General features: G+C 35.3%; 1 protein-coding gene across 3 annotated transcripts in view; it reads right to left on the bottom strand.

Moving 5' to 3' along the window:
• The window catches only part of LRRK2 (leucine rich repeat kinase 2), a 150624-nt gene that overhangs the window by 105204 nt on the left and 25432 nt on the right, over nt 1-19988 (bottom strand). For all 3 annotated transcript variants that reach the window (XM_029204420.1, XM_029204421.1, XM_029204422.1), the window contains 3 exons: nt 7660-7789; nt 6130-6254; nt 1748-1860 (listed from right to left, as the gene is read on the bottom strand). In XM_029204420.1, the coding sequence (XP_029060253.1) occupies nt 1748-1860; nt 6130-6254; nt 7660-7789 (368 nt within the window). The remainder of the gene's footprint in view (nt 1-1747; nt 1861-6129; nt 6255-7659; nt 7790-19988) is intronic.

Below are 19988 nucleotides of genomic sequence, written 5' to 3'. Positions count from 1 at the left end.
CTGCTCTCCAAGAATAGACCTATTTTTAATGGTAATCCATTTTATTACATCAGTAGTATTTGGACCTAAAACTTCTGATTCCTTGTAACATTTATTCAGAGTGAAACATGCAATCACAGAATTTTAGAACTAAAAAAAAGATACATTCATTTTTTAGAGCATTTTTTCTCAACCTTGGTGAAGAATTAGGGGAATTACACAGGGGAGATTTTTTTAAATAAATAGTGTCACTTCTGTTTCCCCGTGACCTTAATTCCCTGCCCACAAATGGCAGTCACTGTTTAGTGAGATGCTGTGTGTCATTACTCAAGTGTGGCATGGAAAATAAAGGAAGGGGTAGGGAGGTTCTCAACCACTTCTCCTGGGATTATATAGCAAAAGAAAGTAAGACCTGGGAGCAGAGTGATCTTCTTGGCATCACAGTACTGATGGCAGTAAGCACAGTACTTCTCCCTTGACTGCCCACTCCTTCCACTCTATCACACCCGTATTCAGTAATGTTAGGAAAGATGGGATAACCAGAATCAGAGTTACCAAAAGGCTTTTCTGGTACCTCTTGCTTCTCACCAACACATACCATGAACAAAATTAACTACTCTCTCCTCTATGTTCCTAAAGTACTGTTCATAAAGCTAGTGCAGCTCATAAGTGCTAATACAGAACAATCTAATATGTGTTTTATGTTTTATGCATGGCCCAGCCAGATTATGAGATCCATTACAGAAGGATACAAAGCATATTCATTTTTGTCTGCCCAGTGTCTAACACAGTTCCTTCCATATACTTATTTTCACCAAATATTTCTGGAATTAAATTCAACGCATGGCTATACTCAAGAATCATATTAAGGTCTGAGTACAAATGACTCAAATATATCATAAACAATTACATTATAAAGCTCAGGTTAAATCGCATTTTTGAAGATCTCTCTGCAGGCTTTTCTAATTAATTCATGACATTTTTCAAAGTATACTAAATCACAGGAATTATTTCCATTAATTGCTTTGACTACTCTCTTCCTTTCATGAAAACATTAACCTAATCTTCACATCTTTACATCTTTACTCTGGTATCTTTTATAAAGAACCAATTCATCTTATGTTAAATTTCAAAACCATCTTAATTCCATCAATACCTTTTGCACTGCACAATATAAACATAATGCTCCTCTTCTCCTTTTTCAGCTGTAGTATGATTATTAATTTATTAATTATATTATTGCAAATGTACATAGATCTGTAAATACCTAACACTGGGAGAAAACAATACACACTGAGCCATTTCAGAGGTTATTCCTAAGGAGTAAAATGAAAACAAGCACAGGGAATCAAAAAAGACTTTAATGTGTGCCCTGTGTGTCTTCATGGACTGAACCTTTCAGCCTGGGACCAGAAAATAAAGACAAGCAGCCAGGAGGAGAGAAAGAGAAAATAGCAGTCATGGCTCCTGACAGAGCTCGTGAGGCTTAGCTGCACATCTAGAGTTCTGTTTCTGATTGAACAGACTCGAGTGGATTTATCAAAAGAGCCTGTCAAAGTCTGTAGTTGATGGTGCACTTCTCTTAGCTGGAATGGCACATCTCTTCACCCCCTACATCCCTACTGTCATCTTATGTCTCTAAACATATAACTTCCTACTATCATAGTAAACGGAACATGGAAAACTTAAGCTAATAAAAGCCCCCCTACTTCCCCAATTTCATATTGTAGTTAAGAGTATAAAGGCAGAAAACCTATATTATACATACCCTGTTCAAAGCCGCTAGGACCAATTTGTGAATATCATTCCTGAAACACTGTTTTTTAACCATATTTAGCTTATGCTGATATTCAGTATCTTCCCTGGATTCTTCTGGGATGCCTAAATGCAAAAATAAACAAATAAACAAATGTTTTTCTCATAAAGATTTGGGCTGAATAGATTGTCACTTATTAGGAATGATTATAATTAACCCAACAATACATATATATTTTATACCTTTTTCTAATCCATGGTTCCTTACCAAAGAAATAACTCTTAGCTTTAAGAAATTTCTAAAAACAGTTCATCACTGAATGTAAAATAAATACAGTGTGTGCGGATGTTCATTGAATTTAAAGTAGCAAGAAGTTACTATGGTGGAGGAATTTTCTGGAACAAACAATCTCTTTTTTGTATGAATAGGCTGTACTCATTACAAGAAGCTAGAAGATTTTTATGCAACAATGGACAACTTGAGAAAAGATCAAAGTTACTTGGACTACAACATAAAAAGGTCAGATATGAAATGTAGACATAAAAGAGCAGCTGGAATAACAGTGGGAAAAGAAAAGTTTTTAGTTTCAGCATTATAATGGTAAAGAGCATATAGTTTTATTAAAAATCCTCTAAGGCTGTATAAAAGTATTAAGTAACTTAAAGAAAACATATTCCTTATTCAGCTACAGTGTAGCTGAACTAACCCAAAACTGCTGGAAAAACAGGAAGTCAAAAAATATTGGTTATACAATAGAACATATAAGTAAAATTATTATGAATAAATAACGTTTCTAAAACCTATGACTATAGAAATAATTATTAATAAACAATCCTTCGAACCTTTCACTTCAATAATTTGTATTAACACAAACTATAAGTTGACTGCATATAACTTTTCATTTACTTAACAAACATTTGAATGCCAACTACATGCAAGGGATTTTGCTACATGCTGAGAATACCACAGTGAATATGACAGGCATGATTTTCACCCTCCTAGAACTTTCAGTCTTCATTTTAAAATTTATTCAAACAGGTCCTGACATTCACTACAGCTGTATGACCTTCGATAAGTTACTTAAACTCTCAGTGTCTCATTTTCAGTGACCAAGATCACATTAATTGCTGAAGCTACCCATTACATCACAAGCAGATGTGACCATTAAAAGCAGTCCTGTTGAGAAGTAAAATCTTCATGCCATATGTAAGGAGACTTACTAAATGTCTTTCTTATGTTAAGACCAAATGAATATTCCCAAAAGTTCATCTCTGGTCTTTGTTATATCACTTGAGGTTCTACTATCCAGAACGGATATAATTTCCTTTCCACATAATAGTCCTTTAAATTGTTTGAACTGCAAACTTTTTGAAGGCAGGATCCATAACCTAATCATCTCCAGGTTACCAAGAGTTCCAAGCAGAGTACTTTAGGTGTAACAGTTGTTCCACATACACTTATTGCACAAATGTGTCTTTAAAAAGCACCCACTCTGATTCAGGCTGCACAGGGTGAAAACCTGGCTCCGTTACATAAGCTGTGACCTTAAAATCTCTATATCTTATGCCTCAGTTTCATCATCTGTGATATGGGGTGGAAAAGTAGAATCTGCCTTATGGGTTGCTACAAGAATTTTTAAAGTTTATATACATAAAGTACTTTGCATAATGCCTTACACATTTGTTACTAACTATAAATGAGTGAATTTTAATAGCTTTCATAACCTCCTGCATTATCTCCTCTCCAAATTAAACAAATTCAGCTTCTCTTACTGTTCTTAAGGATGTGGTTTTATATTCATAATCACTTTCCTCTATACACTTCCCAATATGCATATGTCCTTTCCTAAATAATTTTTTCCTCTAGAACTGACACTAAATCAAGAAAGAACAAGTCAAATGATATTTTATTAAAATAAATAGGTCTTTATTATTATTTTTTAAAGCAACAGGCTCAATCACTTCAATAAGTTATTGTTATAAAAAAGAGGAGGAAGTGAACAGTACCAGATTGAAAGAAACTTAAGAGACATAATACTAGCTGCAATATGTGGCCCTGAATTAAATTATACATATTTGCTATAATGCACATCTTTGTTACAATTAATAATCTGAATGTGGTCTAGTTAATAAAATTAATACATGTACATCTAAACATAAGTACCTACTTCAGCATGTCAAAACCTGAGAATCATATTAAACCTCAAAACTACTGGCATACTGATATTATAGTTACTCACTGACATACAGAATGATATAATATAGAATGATAAAGTATAGTATGGTACAGTTACAGCATGGTAGAGTATGGTATTGTGTGGTATGGTATGGTAATATAGTAGGTTAGCATAGAGTGAAGTAGATGGTTAAGCCTTTACCTAATAAAGAAATGTATTTATATGTTGATATGCTTATAAAATATGTCTATTAATATGTTTCCATACATAAAGTACCACCATAAAGTTATAAAATTATTTTCAAGGGCACCTGTTTAATACACCTAAACATTATTATAAAAAAAAACATTTAAATACATCATTTCATACATCTAAATTATTACTGACTATCAATGTCGCTTCAGGCTCAATCTCAGAACAATAAAAGAAAAGAAATTCTACATTCAAAACTTATTTTTGAACTAAAAGAATGTTATTAACTAACAGATGATTCATAATGTCTTTTGGTTATCTTTAAAACTCAAATCCACTCTCAAAAGAAGAAGGTTGACACCTTTAAGGGTAATCAAAAGGATTTTGTTTTGTTTTTTACAATCTACAAAGTTTAAAAAAATTCACAATAATATTTTCAAGCAACACTATGTCTGTTAAATTATATCTCTAAAGTTGTGTGACAACTATGAATGGGACATCATGATTCAATTCAAAATTTATTGAATAGCTATATTTGTTCAAGTTACCAGGGGGTTAAAAAAAAAAAAAGGCATGACTAAAGAAAGCCCTCTCCTTGAAAAAATCTATACTCTTATACAGAGAATACTCTTATACTCAGAAACATAAAATACCAATATGACTACAGATAATGGTAGATTTAGGAAGATTTCATTTAAAAAGGACCAAAAAAAATGGGCTTCAAAAGAATTGGGACTTTTACAGAGCAAAATAATAATAACATCCCTGATAATCAGTAGTCAGAAAATCACGCCAAATGTACCTCCTAAACATCTCCCACATCCATCCTCTCCTCTGTTTTCTTTGCTGGGCCCCCACCATGTCTCACCTATCACAGCCTCCAGCCTAATCTCCCTGCAGGAGGTTCCCCTCCCGTCAATCATTATCCACACCACTGTGCTACTGTTATAAATTGCAGATTTGGTTATGACACTGCAATTTTGCAACACCTTAAATAAATTTGAATTGACATGTGCTAAAAAAAAGCACAAATTGCTCAGTGTTGTGTTCAAGGCCCTTCCCTCTCAGCCTCTTCCTGTCCTTCCACATTTATCCCCAGGACTGCTTTCCTCACATACCATGCTCCACTCACCCCACACCATGAGCACTTTCTCTTTCTGCTTGAAATGTCCTTCCTGGCTTTTTTACCAGGTCAGCCTTATTCACCCGTCAGGTTCAAATATCACAATCTCTGGCCTACTCTTTTGAATAAATTATCTGTGCCTCTATCAATACTCTTATAGCCTTTTATAATACATATATCTATAATAGCTCCTCGCAACTGTCTGGTAATTAACTATCTGTCTACCTCTAGGCTCCTATAAATAGTACAGTCATGTCTTGTTTTACTTGTCTTTCAGACTTTTGCAGTCATCACAATATATAGAACATAAGAGGCACTTAATAACTATGTGCTGAATGAATGGGGGAGCAGTTGTTTTAAATGGGCTTTGGAGGACAAATAAGGTCATAACAGATGTAAGCAGGAAGTAAATGTGGGGAGGATTGACACTATTGTGGCTCATGAGTAAAAGCTACATGGTTATATTTGAGAAAGATTAATTCAACCGCAGAGTAAAAGAAGGACTGGAAAGAGGCAAAAGAGGAAGTGTGAAAATTAGTTGGGTATTATTATAATTCAGACAGGAAAAAAACAAAAAAAAAACTTGGACTTGGTAAGGTCAACAGAAATAGAAAAGAAATAGCAGAGATGACACTCTCCTTGGAGGTAAAGCTCCACACTATGTTGCAGTTATTTTTTCTGGAAATAAATTATTGATGTTTCTTATTAAATTTTAATCTAAATTTATCTGACTCTTCCACATCATCATTTTCCCTCTATTTTAATTTTTGGGCTAGTGAAAAGATTACATTTGGTTGGCAGAAACTGGTCCTTTAATTTTTGCCTAGAAAGTTGATATTTCATGAAAAGTCAAAAAATCCACTTAAAATGACATCTCTTCCCACAATCAATTATGTAACTTACCTGGAACTATAAAATGTAAAATAGCTCGAAGTGCCTCCAGCTGCACTGATACTGACGTCTCATGACTTCTCATAACTGTTATTATTTTGCGGGCCACTGCTACCATTGTATCCAGGGAAGTGTTACTAGAGATAAAATATTGAAATGCTTATTAAGAGTACAACCTGATTCCAATACAAACACCAATCTGAAACAAGTACGAGAAAACAGAACTATTTTATCAGAAAAGGCTGATGTGAATTCGGCAGTATGAGCATACACAATTTAAATTCTAATTTAGTTAAACTTTGACATCAAGAAGTTAAATTTACAGTAAACTGGGAATTCTTTTATTTAGTTTCCCAGAACAACTTCCTTCTGATCTATACATGGGTCACTGGCAGCAAGCTGGAAAGTAGGTGTTATTATTTGCATTTTCCTGGTACAGAATTTAGGCTGACAGAGGTTAAACATCAAGGTCCTATCACTGGAATGTGACAGAGCCAGAGCTGGAATGCAAACTCTGACTGCCAAGTCCAGAGAGCTGTTTATTGTATAACTACCTGCCTCTTCCAGATTAACACCACTAGACTTCTTATATGGTATTCTTAATTATTTTTTGCATTAAGTCTTGGTGTGTCTAAGGTATTTTGGCTATACTTTCTTTTACATATAAATAAATGTAGATTTCAGTAGGTCCTACAAACTGTAATAGAGGCAGCCCTTGCTTTACACAGTGCCCTACTGACTAAAACTTCCGCATATCATAACTGTGTCCTCACTTCTCGTGGGTCTGTGGTTACTGACATATAGTCCCTTTTTTCCACTTTAAAGTCCCAGGTTAAACACATCCCCTCTTTGTAGCCTCTCTCCTTTTGTCGCCCTAGCTTGGTTCACCAAGACCCTATGATTTTACACATCCTGCCATTGAATTATCACACTGTATTGTAATTATCTGTTTATAAATTAGTCTCCCCAACTAGACAGGGAGATTTTTAAGGGCAGGCACATTGTCATAGTTAACTTTGAATCCCCAGGACTGGAAATTTACACATTTAATATATGAGAAAACAGCCAGAAACATTAATTGCCCAGAATGTACAAAATCTTAAACTGTCAGTTATTCCACTGCATTTTTGCCTCATATATAAAGGTTCACACACTGCCAGGACCATAAAAATCACAATTTAAGGTAAACTTAAAAATAACAATTAGAAGCCATATCCTGATTTTATCTTTTATACCTTTCACATAACACAATAATCTGAAAAACTGTTTAAGGTTATGTTCTATATAACTGCCATTTTTCAAAACATAGTCAACACCAAGCATTAAGCACAAAAGCAAACCTTCAACGTATTTCTACTTTATCATCCCTTTCAATATGTAGGTAAAATAAGTCTATGTATCACTGACATGAAATTATATTGCAAAATGTTTCACTCTTCAAATGCCTTGTTTTTCCTTTTATTCTTAAAATTATGCTCAAAATATTGATAGTCTACCTGGTCCAATTAATATAGTCTACATAAATTCAGAAATATGTATTACCTTCCTTCAAAAAGATGATTTAGCATTTTACAGCCACTTTCAGCCACTTCAGGAGAATGTATATGCTTCTGCATTAACTCCAATACATTCAGATATATTCCTTTTGATAACAGGATCTTTCTAAAATTAACTACAAGATTTTTTAAATGTTACTTGTATAAATGAAAGCACATTCTCATAATCTTGCAAAAAGACACATACTATTAAAATAATCCAAATTCATAGGAAGGTATTAAAAATACATATTTAATTTATATTTCATTGGCAACTTAAAGGTCATTAATTTTTTTAATTTGAAATATATACCATTTCCAATTTTTACACATTTATTAACCATTTGAGGTTTTAGTATTAAAGTCTCATTCACAGAGTAAACTAGTGGAATGTAACCATCATCCACATGAAAAGAGTATTTTTTGCAGAAATGCATTTTAAAATAATGTCCTCCAAAATAAGAATGAAAGTTAAATTTCATTCTAATATTTAAAACAACTTCCTAAAATAACCATACTTATATAGAGCTAAGGCTCACTAGTGAGTTGGGAATAAGTTATAGATGTGTGAAGATACTGAGCATTCTATTGGCTCTTCGGGGATGCGGGAAGTGGGGCTGAAACCAGGCTGGGTTGCCCTCAGCCTTGAGCTACCTTCTCCATTTACCCCAGTGGACTGTACAAACATTATCATTTCTATGTGTGCCATGATATGCAAAGTGATGAAAAACACTGATAGAGAACAAAAATAATTACATACTTTCACAGAATAATGCCAAAGCTTAAGAAACACATAGATTGCTTTAAAACTGATTGCATATTATATGTCGAAAAGTAATTATATCCCAGCAATAATTATTACAAATTAATTTTCCTCTTCATAATAAACTTGCTTCACCAAATGCAAATCCAGTGTCTTAAAGTTTCCACATTGTCTTAAAGTTTCTATATAAATATCACTTACCTTGAAACCTCTATATAAATATCAATTCCAACGTTATACACTATATTTCAACACTTTGAAGGTGGCAGGAAACGAAACTTTTAAAGCTTTAAGTACTATTTTGAAAAAATAAGATATGCATCTCAAATTGAGAAAAAAAGAAAAGATCAGACAAAACTCAGAAATAAGTGGAAGTGATATATGCATTCTAAATTACTGGCAAAAATCTGAAAACTAACACCTTTTAAAGAAATCCTGAATAGCACACATTAAAATATAATAAGAAGTTGGTTATTCAAGTGTTGGTGAGGATGTGGATAAAAGAGAATGTAAAATGGTAGAGCCACTATGGAAAAAAGTATGGAGATTCCTCAAAAAAATTAAGAATAGAACTATCATATGATCCAGGTATCCCACTTCTGGATATTTATCCAAAAAATGTGAAAGTCCACTAATTTGAAAAGATATATGCACCCCTACGTTCTTCACAGCATTATTTATAATATCCAAGATATGGAAACAACCTAAGTGCCCATCAACCAATGAATGCATAAAGAAGATATGACATACATATATGGTGGAATACTACTCAGTCATAAAAAAAGATGAAATCTTGTCATTTGCACCAACATGGATGGACCTTGGAGGTATTATGCTAAGTGAAATAAGTCAGATGGAGAAAGACAAATACTGTATGATTTCACTCACACGTGGAATATAAAAAAATAAATAAATGAACAAACGAAACAAAAACAGAGTACTAGTGGTTACCAGAGGGGAGAGGGGCCAGGGAGTGTGAAATGTATAAAGGGGATGATGGATAGAAACTACATTTTTGGTGGTGAGCACACTGTAGTATACACAGAAGTAGAAAGATAATGTTGCATACATGAAACTTATAATGTTATAAACTAATCTTAGCCCAATAAAAAATTTTTAATGATTTTAATTAATTAATTTAAAAAAGAATTTGGTTGTTTTGCTCAGTCAGATCAGAAGTTTTAATAGCCCCTCCTAAAATGACTAAATTCCAACCAAGGAAATACTTTAAATTATAGAACTTATTCTAGACCAGCAGTTCCCACACTTCAGAGTACATGAGAATCCCCTGGGTGACTTGTTAAAACAGATTGCTGGGTTCCACCTACAGAGTTTATGATTCATTGGGTCTTATGGCACCCTAGAAATTACATTTTTAACAAGTTCCCAAATGATGTTTCTGGTCCAGAGACCACACTATAATGATCACTGTCTTGGACATTAACTCAATTTGAGACTTGAAAATTAAGAGTAGAAATTCCATCATACAGTACACGTTGGAGAAAAAATTATAGCATGGAGTCACTTTAGAGTTTATAGAAGACTTTACACACCTTATCTCATCTACCAGCTATCTACACAATACTCATGACTTCTTCCACTCCATTTTAGCAAAAAATTATCTGCTTTACAAGACCAATAACAATATGCAAAACTCCCTCCAGGCCTTCACTTCAATAGTCACCTTCTTTCCTCACTAGGCAGTGAGGAAAGTGAGGAAAGTCACAATTTCATCACCTCTGAACCCGAATATGTATACTCCTTCTTTGCTTCGTATTTTTTTCTTAGTTACCTCACATATCATATATGCCAATTAGCCTTTTTATTTATCTTCCCCACTAGAGTGTAAGCTTCATGAGCCTGGGATTTCTATTTATCTGCTGTGTCTCAAGTGCCTAAGGTTCAATAAATATTAATTTGATTAATTAATTAAATGAAGAAAATGTTACACAAGATGCTTGAACCTTCACCTGGTTAGCACCATCACAAAACCCAGTTTTTCTGGCCAAGAATCCAGTCATTTTTTCTAGAAAACTATACCCAGCCCTACACATGCAATGTTCCCAAGCGTGTTTCAATGACAAGTTGCCCATGGAGATTGGTGAACAAGCTACTTAAGTTCTTAATACTCTCATAAGGCAGAACTCCAAGGACTATACAAAGGGATCTGAGGAAAGTTAACATGGCAAGTGACCAAGAACAAAGAAGTAAGAAAGCAGAAAGAGCAGAGGACTGATTCTGAACAAAGAAACCAAGGTTAACTCCAAATGTAACTAATCCTGAGACACCATAATAAGAATCAGCCCAAGGACTGATCAAAATTGCAGAGATCAGGGCTTCCCTGGTGGTGCAGTGGTTGGGTGTCCGCCTGCCGACGCAGAGGACATGGGTTCGTGCCCCGGTCTGGGAAGATCCCATATGCCACGGAGCGGCTGGGCCTGCGTGTCCGGAGCCTGTGCTCTGCAACAGGAAAGGCCATGGCAGTGAGAGGCCCATGTATCGCAAAAAAAAAAAAAAAAAAATTGCAGAGATCAAGATTCTTCCCAGGGAAGACCCTGAGCTCACCTCCTCACATGGGCATACCAAAATTACAACTATTTACAGAGCAACTATCTATGAGAATGATCTGAAGACTAGCAGAAAAGATATTCCACAACTAAAGACATAAAAGAAGAACCACAATGAGATGACAGGAGGGGTGTAGAATGTGATGTAGTCAAGACCCACACTCCCGGATAAGGGACCAACAAACAGGAGGATAATCACAATTGCAGAGGTTCTCCTCATGGAGCAAGAGGTCCAAGCCCCTCATTGGTCTCTCCAGCCTGGGGGTACTGCACTGGGAAGATGAGCCCCCAGAACATCAGGCTTTGAAAGCCACTGGGGCTTGTATAGTGGGAGAGTAAGAGGGCTGTAGGAAACACAGATTCCACCCTTAAAGAGTGCATGCGAAGTCTCACACACTTGGAGACCCAGCACACAGTAAGTTGAAAAGAGCCTGGATCAGACCCACTTGCTCATCTTGGAGAGTCTCCCAGAGAGGCAGAAGGTAACTGCGACTCCCCCTGGGCACAAAGATGCTGCTGACAGCCATTTTGGGTAGCATATTCTACCACGAGGACATTGGTGCTGACAAGTACCATTTTGGAGTTCTCCATCTAGCCAATTAGCACTAGGATTCAGCTGCACCTATCAGCAGGTTTGCACTAGTCCTGGGAACCCCTCAGGCCCATAGTCAGCTGCCACGGGATTCTCAGGTGCACAGCCAGCCACCCAGGGACCTGGCACTGCCAACCAGCAGGTCGGCACCAGCTCCAAAACCCTAAGCTCTGCAGTCAACTGCCCCAAGACCTCCCAGGCCTGAAGTCAGCCTGACAGGACCCAGGACTCCCCACCAGTGGGCTAGAACCAGTCCCAGAAATCCCCAGACTGTGCAATCAGCCATGCCATGACCCAGCCTTGGCCACCAGGGACCTGCAGCCTCTGCATAGGAGGTTCAGGCGGCCAACCAGCCAGAAACTGGCCCCGCCTACCTGAGCACCCATAGTAGTTGGACTCACCACAACAGAAGAGCCCACTCAGAACACACAGGGGGCACCCCTAGAAGATATACTCTGTTAACCAGAGGGGAGTGTACTCCTAGATCTAATAATATGTTCCTACATAAGGGCACTTCTCCAAGATCAGGAAACAATCAACCCACCTAAACATACAAATAAAAACAAAAAATTAGGCAAAATGAGACAACAAAGGAATGTGTTCCAAATGAAGGAACAAGATAAAATCTCAGAAGAATTAAGCCAAGTGGAGATATGCAATCTACCGGATAAAGCATTCAAGGTAATGATCAAAAAGATGCTCAACAGGGCTTCCCTGGTGGCACAGTGGTTGAGAGTCTGCCTGCCAATGCAAGGGACACGGGTTCGTGCCCCGGTCCGGGAAGATCCCACATGCCGCGGAGTGGCTGGGCCCGTGAGCCATGGCCGCTGAGCCTGTGCATCTGGAGCCTGTGCTCCACAACAGGAGAGGCTACAACAGTGAGAGGCCCGCGTACCGCAAAAAAAAAAGATGCTCAACAAACTCAGGAGAAGGATGAGCACAGTGAGTTTAACAAAGAGTTAGAAAATATAAAGAATTAAAGAGATGAAGAATACAAAAATTGAAATGAAAATTACACTACAAGGATTCAACAGTAGATTAGATGATACAGAGGAATAGATCAGTGAACTGGAAAACAGTGTAGTGAAAAATAACACAAGCTGAACAAAAAAAAAAAAAAAAAAAAAAGGAAAAAAACCCCTGTAAAATATGAGTTCAATTTAAGAGAACTCTGAGACAACATCAAGCACACTAACATTCTCATATAGAGACCCCAGAAGGAGAAGAGAGAGAGAAAATGGCAGAGAAATTATTTGAAGTGACAATAGCTGAAAACTTCCCTAAACTGGGAAAGGAATAGATATCCAGGTCCAGAAAGCACAGACAGTCCCAAACGAGATCAACAGATCGAGGTCCATAAAAAGACATATTGTAATTAAAATGGAAAAAATTGAAGATAAGGAGAGAATATTAAAGCAAAAGAGAAGCAACTAGTTATATACAAAGGAACTCCCATAAGACTGTCAGCTTAAATTCTGCAGAACAGAAGGGAGTAGCAGGATATATTCAAAATGATAAAAGGAAAAAATACTCTACCCAGCAAGGCTATCATTCATTTGAAGGAGAGATAGAGTTTTACAGACTAGCAAAAGCTAAGAGTTCAGCACCACTATGCTGTACAAGAAATGTTAAAGAGATGTCTCTAGCGGAAAAAAGAAGACCACAACTAGAAAAATAAAATTTATGAAAGGACAAATCTCATTGGTAAAGGCAAATAAAGTAAAGGTAGTAGATCAACCACTTATAAAACTAGTAGGAAGGTTAAAAGAAAAAAGTAGTAAAATCATCTATGCCCACAGTAAGTAGGTAAGGGATTCTTACAAAACAAAAAGATGCCAAATATTATGTAAAAAACACTGAATGTGGAGAGAGTAGTAAAAATGCAGGGATATTAAAATGCTTTCAAAGTTAAGAGATCATCTTCTCAAGAAAGTAACATTGGAAAAAAGAAAAATACAACAGATTAATGTTTTATATGTGTATATGTGTGTATCTGTATATATATCTATAATATATATAGGAATATATACTCATAATAACAAAATAAATCCATATTTGATCAATAAATTAGAAATTAAAAGTTAAGAGATCAACTTAAAATAATTTTATACACACACACACACCCCTCACAGTAACCACGAACCAAAAATCTATAATAGATACATACTGAAAAAAAGAAAATAATCCAAACATAAAACTAAAGGATAGTCATCAAATCATAAGAGAAAGGAACAAAAGAAAAAGGAACAAAAAAGAACTACAAAAAAAAGCACCCATAAACAAACAGCAATAAGCACACACCATAAGTAATTACTTAAAATGTAAAGGGACTAAATGTTCCAACCAAAAGACATAGAGTATCTGAACGGATAATAAAACAAAATCTACCTATATGCTACCTACAAGAGACTCACTTCAGATCTAAAGACACAAACAGACTGAAAGTGAGGGGATGAAAACAGGTATTCCATGCAAATGGAAAAGAAAAGAAAGCTGGGGTAGCAATACTTATATCAGACAAAATAGACTTTAAACAAAGACTGTAACAAATGACAAGAAAGGACATTACATAGTGATAAAGGGATCAATCCAGCAAGAAGATATAACAATTATAAATACATATGCACACAACATAGGAACACCTGAATACATAAAGCAAATATTAACAAACATACAGAAAGAAATTGACAGCAACACAATAATACTAGGGAACTTTAACACTCAATTTACATCAATGGACAGATCATTCAGACAGAAAATCAATATGAAAACACTGGCCTTAAAAGACACAATGAATCTGATGGACTTAATAGATATGTGTGTGTGTGTGTGTGTGTGTGTGTGTGTGTGTGTGTGTGTGTGTATATCACTCTCTATCCAAAAGCAGCAAAATACATATTTCTTTCAAGTGCACATGGAACATTTTCCAGGACAGATCACAGGCTAGGCCACAAAACAAGTCTCAATAAATTTAAAAAGACTGATATCATATCAAGCATCTTTTCCTACCGTAATGCTATAGGACTAGAAATAAACTTGAAGAAAAAAACTGCAAAAAAACACAAATATGTGCAGGCTAAACAATATGTACTAAACAACCAATGGGTCACTGAAGAAATCAAAGCAGAAATTTTAAAAATACCTGGAAATAAATGAAAACACAAAGAAAAGAACCCAAATTCTATCGGATGCAAGCAGAAGTAGTTCTAAAAGGGAATTATATAGCAATACAAGCATACCTCACAAAACAAGAAAAATCTCAAATAAACAACCTAACCTTATATCTAAAGGACCACAAAAAGAAGAACAAACAAAACCCAAAATTAGTAGAAGGAAAGAAATCATAAAGATCAGAGAAGAAATAAATGAAACAGAGACTAAAAATTCAATAGAGAAGATCAATAAAACTTAGAGCTGGTACTCTGAAAAGATAAACATAATTGATAAACTGTTAGCCAGACTCATCAAGAATAAAAAAAGAGACAGAGAGAGAGAACCTGGCCCAAATCAATAAAATCATAAATAAAAAAGAAGTTACAATCGAAACCAAAGAAATATAAAGAATCATAAGAGATTACTGCAATTATATGGCTATAAAAAGGACAACCTAGAAGAAAAGGACAAATTCCTAGAAATGTACAATCTCCCAAGACTGAACCAGGAAGAAACAGAAAATACAAACAGACTGATTACCAGTAATGAAATTGAATCAGTAAAAAAATAAATAAATAAAAACAAAAAACTCCCAACAAACAAAAGTCCAGGACCAGACAGCTTCAGAGATGAATTCTACCAAACACTTAAAGAAGAGTAAATGCCCCTACTTCTCAAACTATTCTAAAAAACTGAAGGGAAAAGAATGCTTCTGAACCTGTTCTACAAGGCCAGCACCACCCTGATACAAAAACCAAAGATACCACAAAAGAAAATTACAGGCCAATATAACTGATGAACATAAATGCAGAAATCCTCAACAAAATATTAGCAAACTGAATTCAACAGTACATTTAAGGAATCATACACCACGGTTTATCCCAGGGATGCAAAGATGACTCAGTATTCACCAATCAGTCAATGTGATATACCACACTAACAAACTGAAGAACAAAAACAGCATATGATAACCTCAACAGATGCAGAAAAAGCTTTTGACAAAATTTAATATCAATTTATGATAAAAACTCTGAACAAAGTGAGTTTAGAGGGAACATATCTCAACATAATAATGGCCTTACATGAAAAACCTATAGCCAATATCATACTCAATGGGGAAAAGCTGAAGCATTTCCTCTAAGATCAGGAACAAGACAAGGATGCCCACTTTTGTCATTTTATTCAATATAGTATTTGAAGTCCTAGCCACACAAGACAAAGAAATATAGGGAATCCAAATTGGAGAGGAAAATGTAAAACCATCACTGTTTGCAGATGACATGATATATATAAAGAAAATCCTAAAGATGCGACCAAAAAAGTATTAGAACTAATAAATGAACTTAGTAAAGTTGCAGGTACAAAATTAAAATACAGAAATATATTGTGTTCCTATACACACAATGAGAACAAACTATCAGAAAGGGAAATTAAGCAAACAATCCCATATACAATTGCATCAGAAATAAATCTAACTACAGATGTAAAAGACCTATACTCAGAAAACTATAGACACTAATGAAAGAAAATGAAGATGACACAAACAAATGAAAAGCTATTCTGTGCTCATAGATTGGAAGAATTAATACTGTTAAAATGACCAAACTACCCCAGGCAATCTACAGGTTCAAAGCAATCCCTATCAAAATACCAATGGCATTTTTCACAGAACTAGAACAAACCATTCTAAGATTTTTATGGAAACACAAAATACACCAAATATCCAAAACAATCTTAAAAAGAAGAACAAAACTGGAGGCATCACGCTCCCTGATTTCAAACTAATAGTAAACAAAACAGTATGATACTGGCAAAACAAACAAACAAACAAACACGTAGCTCAACGGAACAGACTAAAGAGTCCAGAAATGTACCCACACTTATATGTTCACTTACTCTCCAACAAAGGATGCAGGAATATACAATGGGGTAAACACAGCCTCTTCCATAAATGGTGTTAGGAAAACTGGACAACTACATACAAAAGAATCAAGCTGGACTTCCTTTTCACAGGATATACAAAAATAAACTCAAAATGGATTAAAGAATTAAATGGAAGACCTGAAACCATAAAACTCCTAAAAGAAAACATAAGCAGTATGCTCTTTGACAATGATCTTTGTCAATGATCGAATGTTTTTCGATCTCTCTCCTCAGGCAAGGGAATCAAAAGTAAAAATGAACAAATGGGACTGCATCAAACTAAAAAGCTTTTGCCCAGTAAAGGAAACTATCAACAAAACGAAATGGCCACCTACTGAATGGGAGAAGATATTTGCAAATGATATATCTAATAAGGGGTTCATGTTCAAAATATACAAAGAACTTATACAGCCCAACATCAGAAAAACAAATAACAAGACTAAAATATGGGCAGATGACCCTAATAAACATTTTTCAAAGAAGACTTAGGGATGGCCAACACACACAGGAAAAGATGCTCAACATTACTAATCATCAGGGAAATGCAAATCAAAACCATAATGATGTATCACCTCACAACTATCAGAATGGCTATCATCAAAAAGACCACAAATAACAAATGTTGGCGAGGATGTGCAGAGAAGCGAACCCTCATGAACTGTTGGTAGAATGCAAACTGGTGCAGGCACTATGGAAAACAGTATGGAGATACCTCAAAAAATTAAAAGTAGAACTACCATATGATCCAGCAATTCCACTCCTGGATATTTATCCAAAGAAAACAAAAACGCTAATTCGAAAAGATATATGCTCATACTAAGTGAAGTAAGCCAGACAGAGAAAGATAAATATCATATGATATCACTTATATATGAGGAATCTAAAAAAAATTATACAAATGAACTTATTTACAAAAAAGAAATAGATTCACAGACACAGAAAACAAACTTATAGTTACCAAATGGGGGGAAGGGATAAATTGGGAGTTTGGGATTAAAATATACACACTACTATATATAAAATAGATAACCAACAAGGACCTACTATATAGCACAGGGAACTATACTCAGTATCTTGTAATAACCTATAACAGAGGAGAATGTAAAAAAAGAATACAAATATTTACATATTACAAAGTGAATCACTTTGCTGTACACCTGAAGCTAACACAACATTGTAAATCAACTATATTCCAATAAATTTTTTAAAAAGAAAATATATATATGCACCCCTATGTTCATTGTAGCATTATTCACAATAGCCAAAATATGGAAGCAACCTAAGTGCCCATAGATACATTAATGGAAGATGTGAATATTACTGAGCCATGAAAAAAAGTAAAATCTTGCCACTTGCAGCAACATGATGGACCTAGGGGGTTAGACTAAGTGAAATAAGTAGGAGAAAGACAAATATCCTATGATTTCACTTATATGTGGAATGTTAAAAGGAAAAGAAGTGAACAAACGATGAAACAAACAGACTCATAGATACAGCAAACAAAATGGTGGTTGCCAGAGCAGAGAACAGTGGGGGATAAGTGAAAGAGGGGGAGGGAACTTAAGAGGTACAAACTTCCTGTTACACAATAAAGGAGTCATAGGGATGGAATGTATAGCATGGGAAATATAGTCTATAATAACGTAATATCTTTGTATAATGACAGATGATAACTAGGCTGACCATGCTGCTCATTTTGTAGTGTATAGAAATATAAAATCGCTATGTTGTGCACCTGGAACTAACAGAGTGTTGCAGGTCAATTATATTTCAAAAACAGAATCATAGAAAAAGAGGAATTTGTGGTTACCAAAAGCTGGGGGAGGGGTGGAAGGGGGGATTGGATGAAAGTGGTGAAAAGGTACAAACTCCCATTTATAAGATAAATAAATACTAGGGCTATAATGTACAACATGATTAATATAAGTAACACTGCTGTGTGTTATATATGAAAGTTGTTAAGAGAGTTAATCCTAAGAGTTCTCATCACAAGGAAAACATTTCTTTCTTCTTTTATTTTGTATCCATATGAGATGATGGAAGTTCACTGAACTTATTGTACTAATAATTTCATAATGCTGTACACCTTAAACTTATACAATGCTTTATGTCAATTATATCTCAATAAAAATGAAGAAAAAAGCACAAGAAAAAATATTTTAAAAAGTAAAAATGGTACATCTTCTAACCTAAATACTACTGTCTTGCATGGAGCAGGATAAGCTTTCATCAGGGGAAACAACAATGGTTCCACCTAATCAGAGCATGTGACATCTACCTGGCCACTTTAAGCTACTTATGAACTGAACCACCAGTTTAAAAAAGGAGCTACTCTCCTGGCTGATGTTACTGATCCAATTACCGAGGGGAGACAGGTTACTGCTACACAACGGTGGTGAGGAAGACTGTCTGAGATACAAGGTAATCTCTAGCAGCCTCTTGATACCTGCATCCCCAACAGTAAAAGTGAATTGAAAACTACAGCAACCAACACACTACTATAATATATAAAATAAGTAACCAACAAGTACCTACTGTATAGCACAGGGGACTATACTCAATATTTTGTAATCACCTATAAGGGAAAATAATCTGAAAAAGAATATATGTATGTATAACTGAATCACTGTGCTGTACACCTGAAACTAACACAACATTGTAAATCAACTATACTTCAATAAAAATAAAAAAATTTTTAAAAAATTCAAAAGAAAGAAAGAAAGAAAACTACAGCAACCAAAAAAAAGCAGTATGACTGAGGACTTTGACCTTTCATGGATGAAGGTTTGGGTCACTCCAGAACCAGGAGCAACTGAAGTTCTGGCGGAGGACATGGGAAATATGGAATGAGGAGATGAAAACAGAAACTAACTAAATATATATACATATACACATACACACACACCAACTACGACCTGGTGACCAATTACAGAAATGAGTACTACTATGGTAGCTTTAGCTAATGTCTCCAGGATTCTTACATGTATGTGTCAATATGTATAAAGTAATCCTTTTCTTAAAAAAACAACAACAAAAAAAAGAAGCAGTTTAAATCTCACAAAATCATGGTTGTTTTGTTGACATATCAAAGATGTCCAGGGAGTTAAGAACTACAGCACCAACACAATGTGGTTTGTACATGGTAAGGGTTTGTCTCCTCTCTAAGGGGCCTCACACAAAAAACAGCCAAGGCCAGTGCTCATTTTCAAGAGTGAGATCCCCATACAGATCTCTGCACAGTAGAGGATGGGTGACTCAAGAAGAGCAGTTTCCTTTTCTGCCACTCCTGCTCTGACTCATTATCCCTTGAAGACAACCCCTGGCTATCTCTCAGGGCT

Source organism: Monodon monoceros, unplaced genomic scaffold, assembly GCF_005190385.1.
Source record: "Monodon monoceros isolate NGI ecotype Baffin Bay Population unplaced genomic scaffold, NGI_Narwhal_1 Super_Scaffold_6, whole genome shotgun sequence".
In the NCBI taxonomy this organism is placed as follows: domain Eukaryota; kingdom Metazoa; phylum Chordata; class Mammalia; order Artiodactyla; family Monodontidae; genus Monodon; species Monodon monoceros.
Note: the sequence above shows the minus strand (reverse complement) of the source record. Positions and strands in the feature narration are given on the sequence as shown.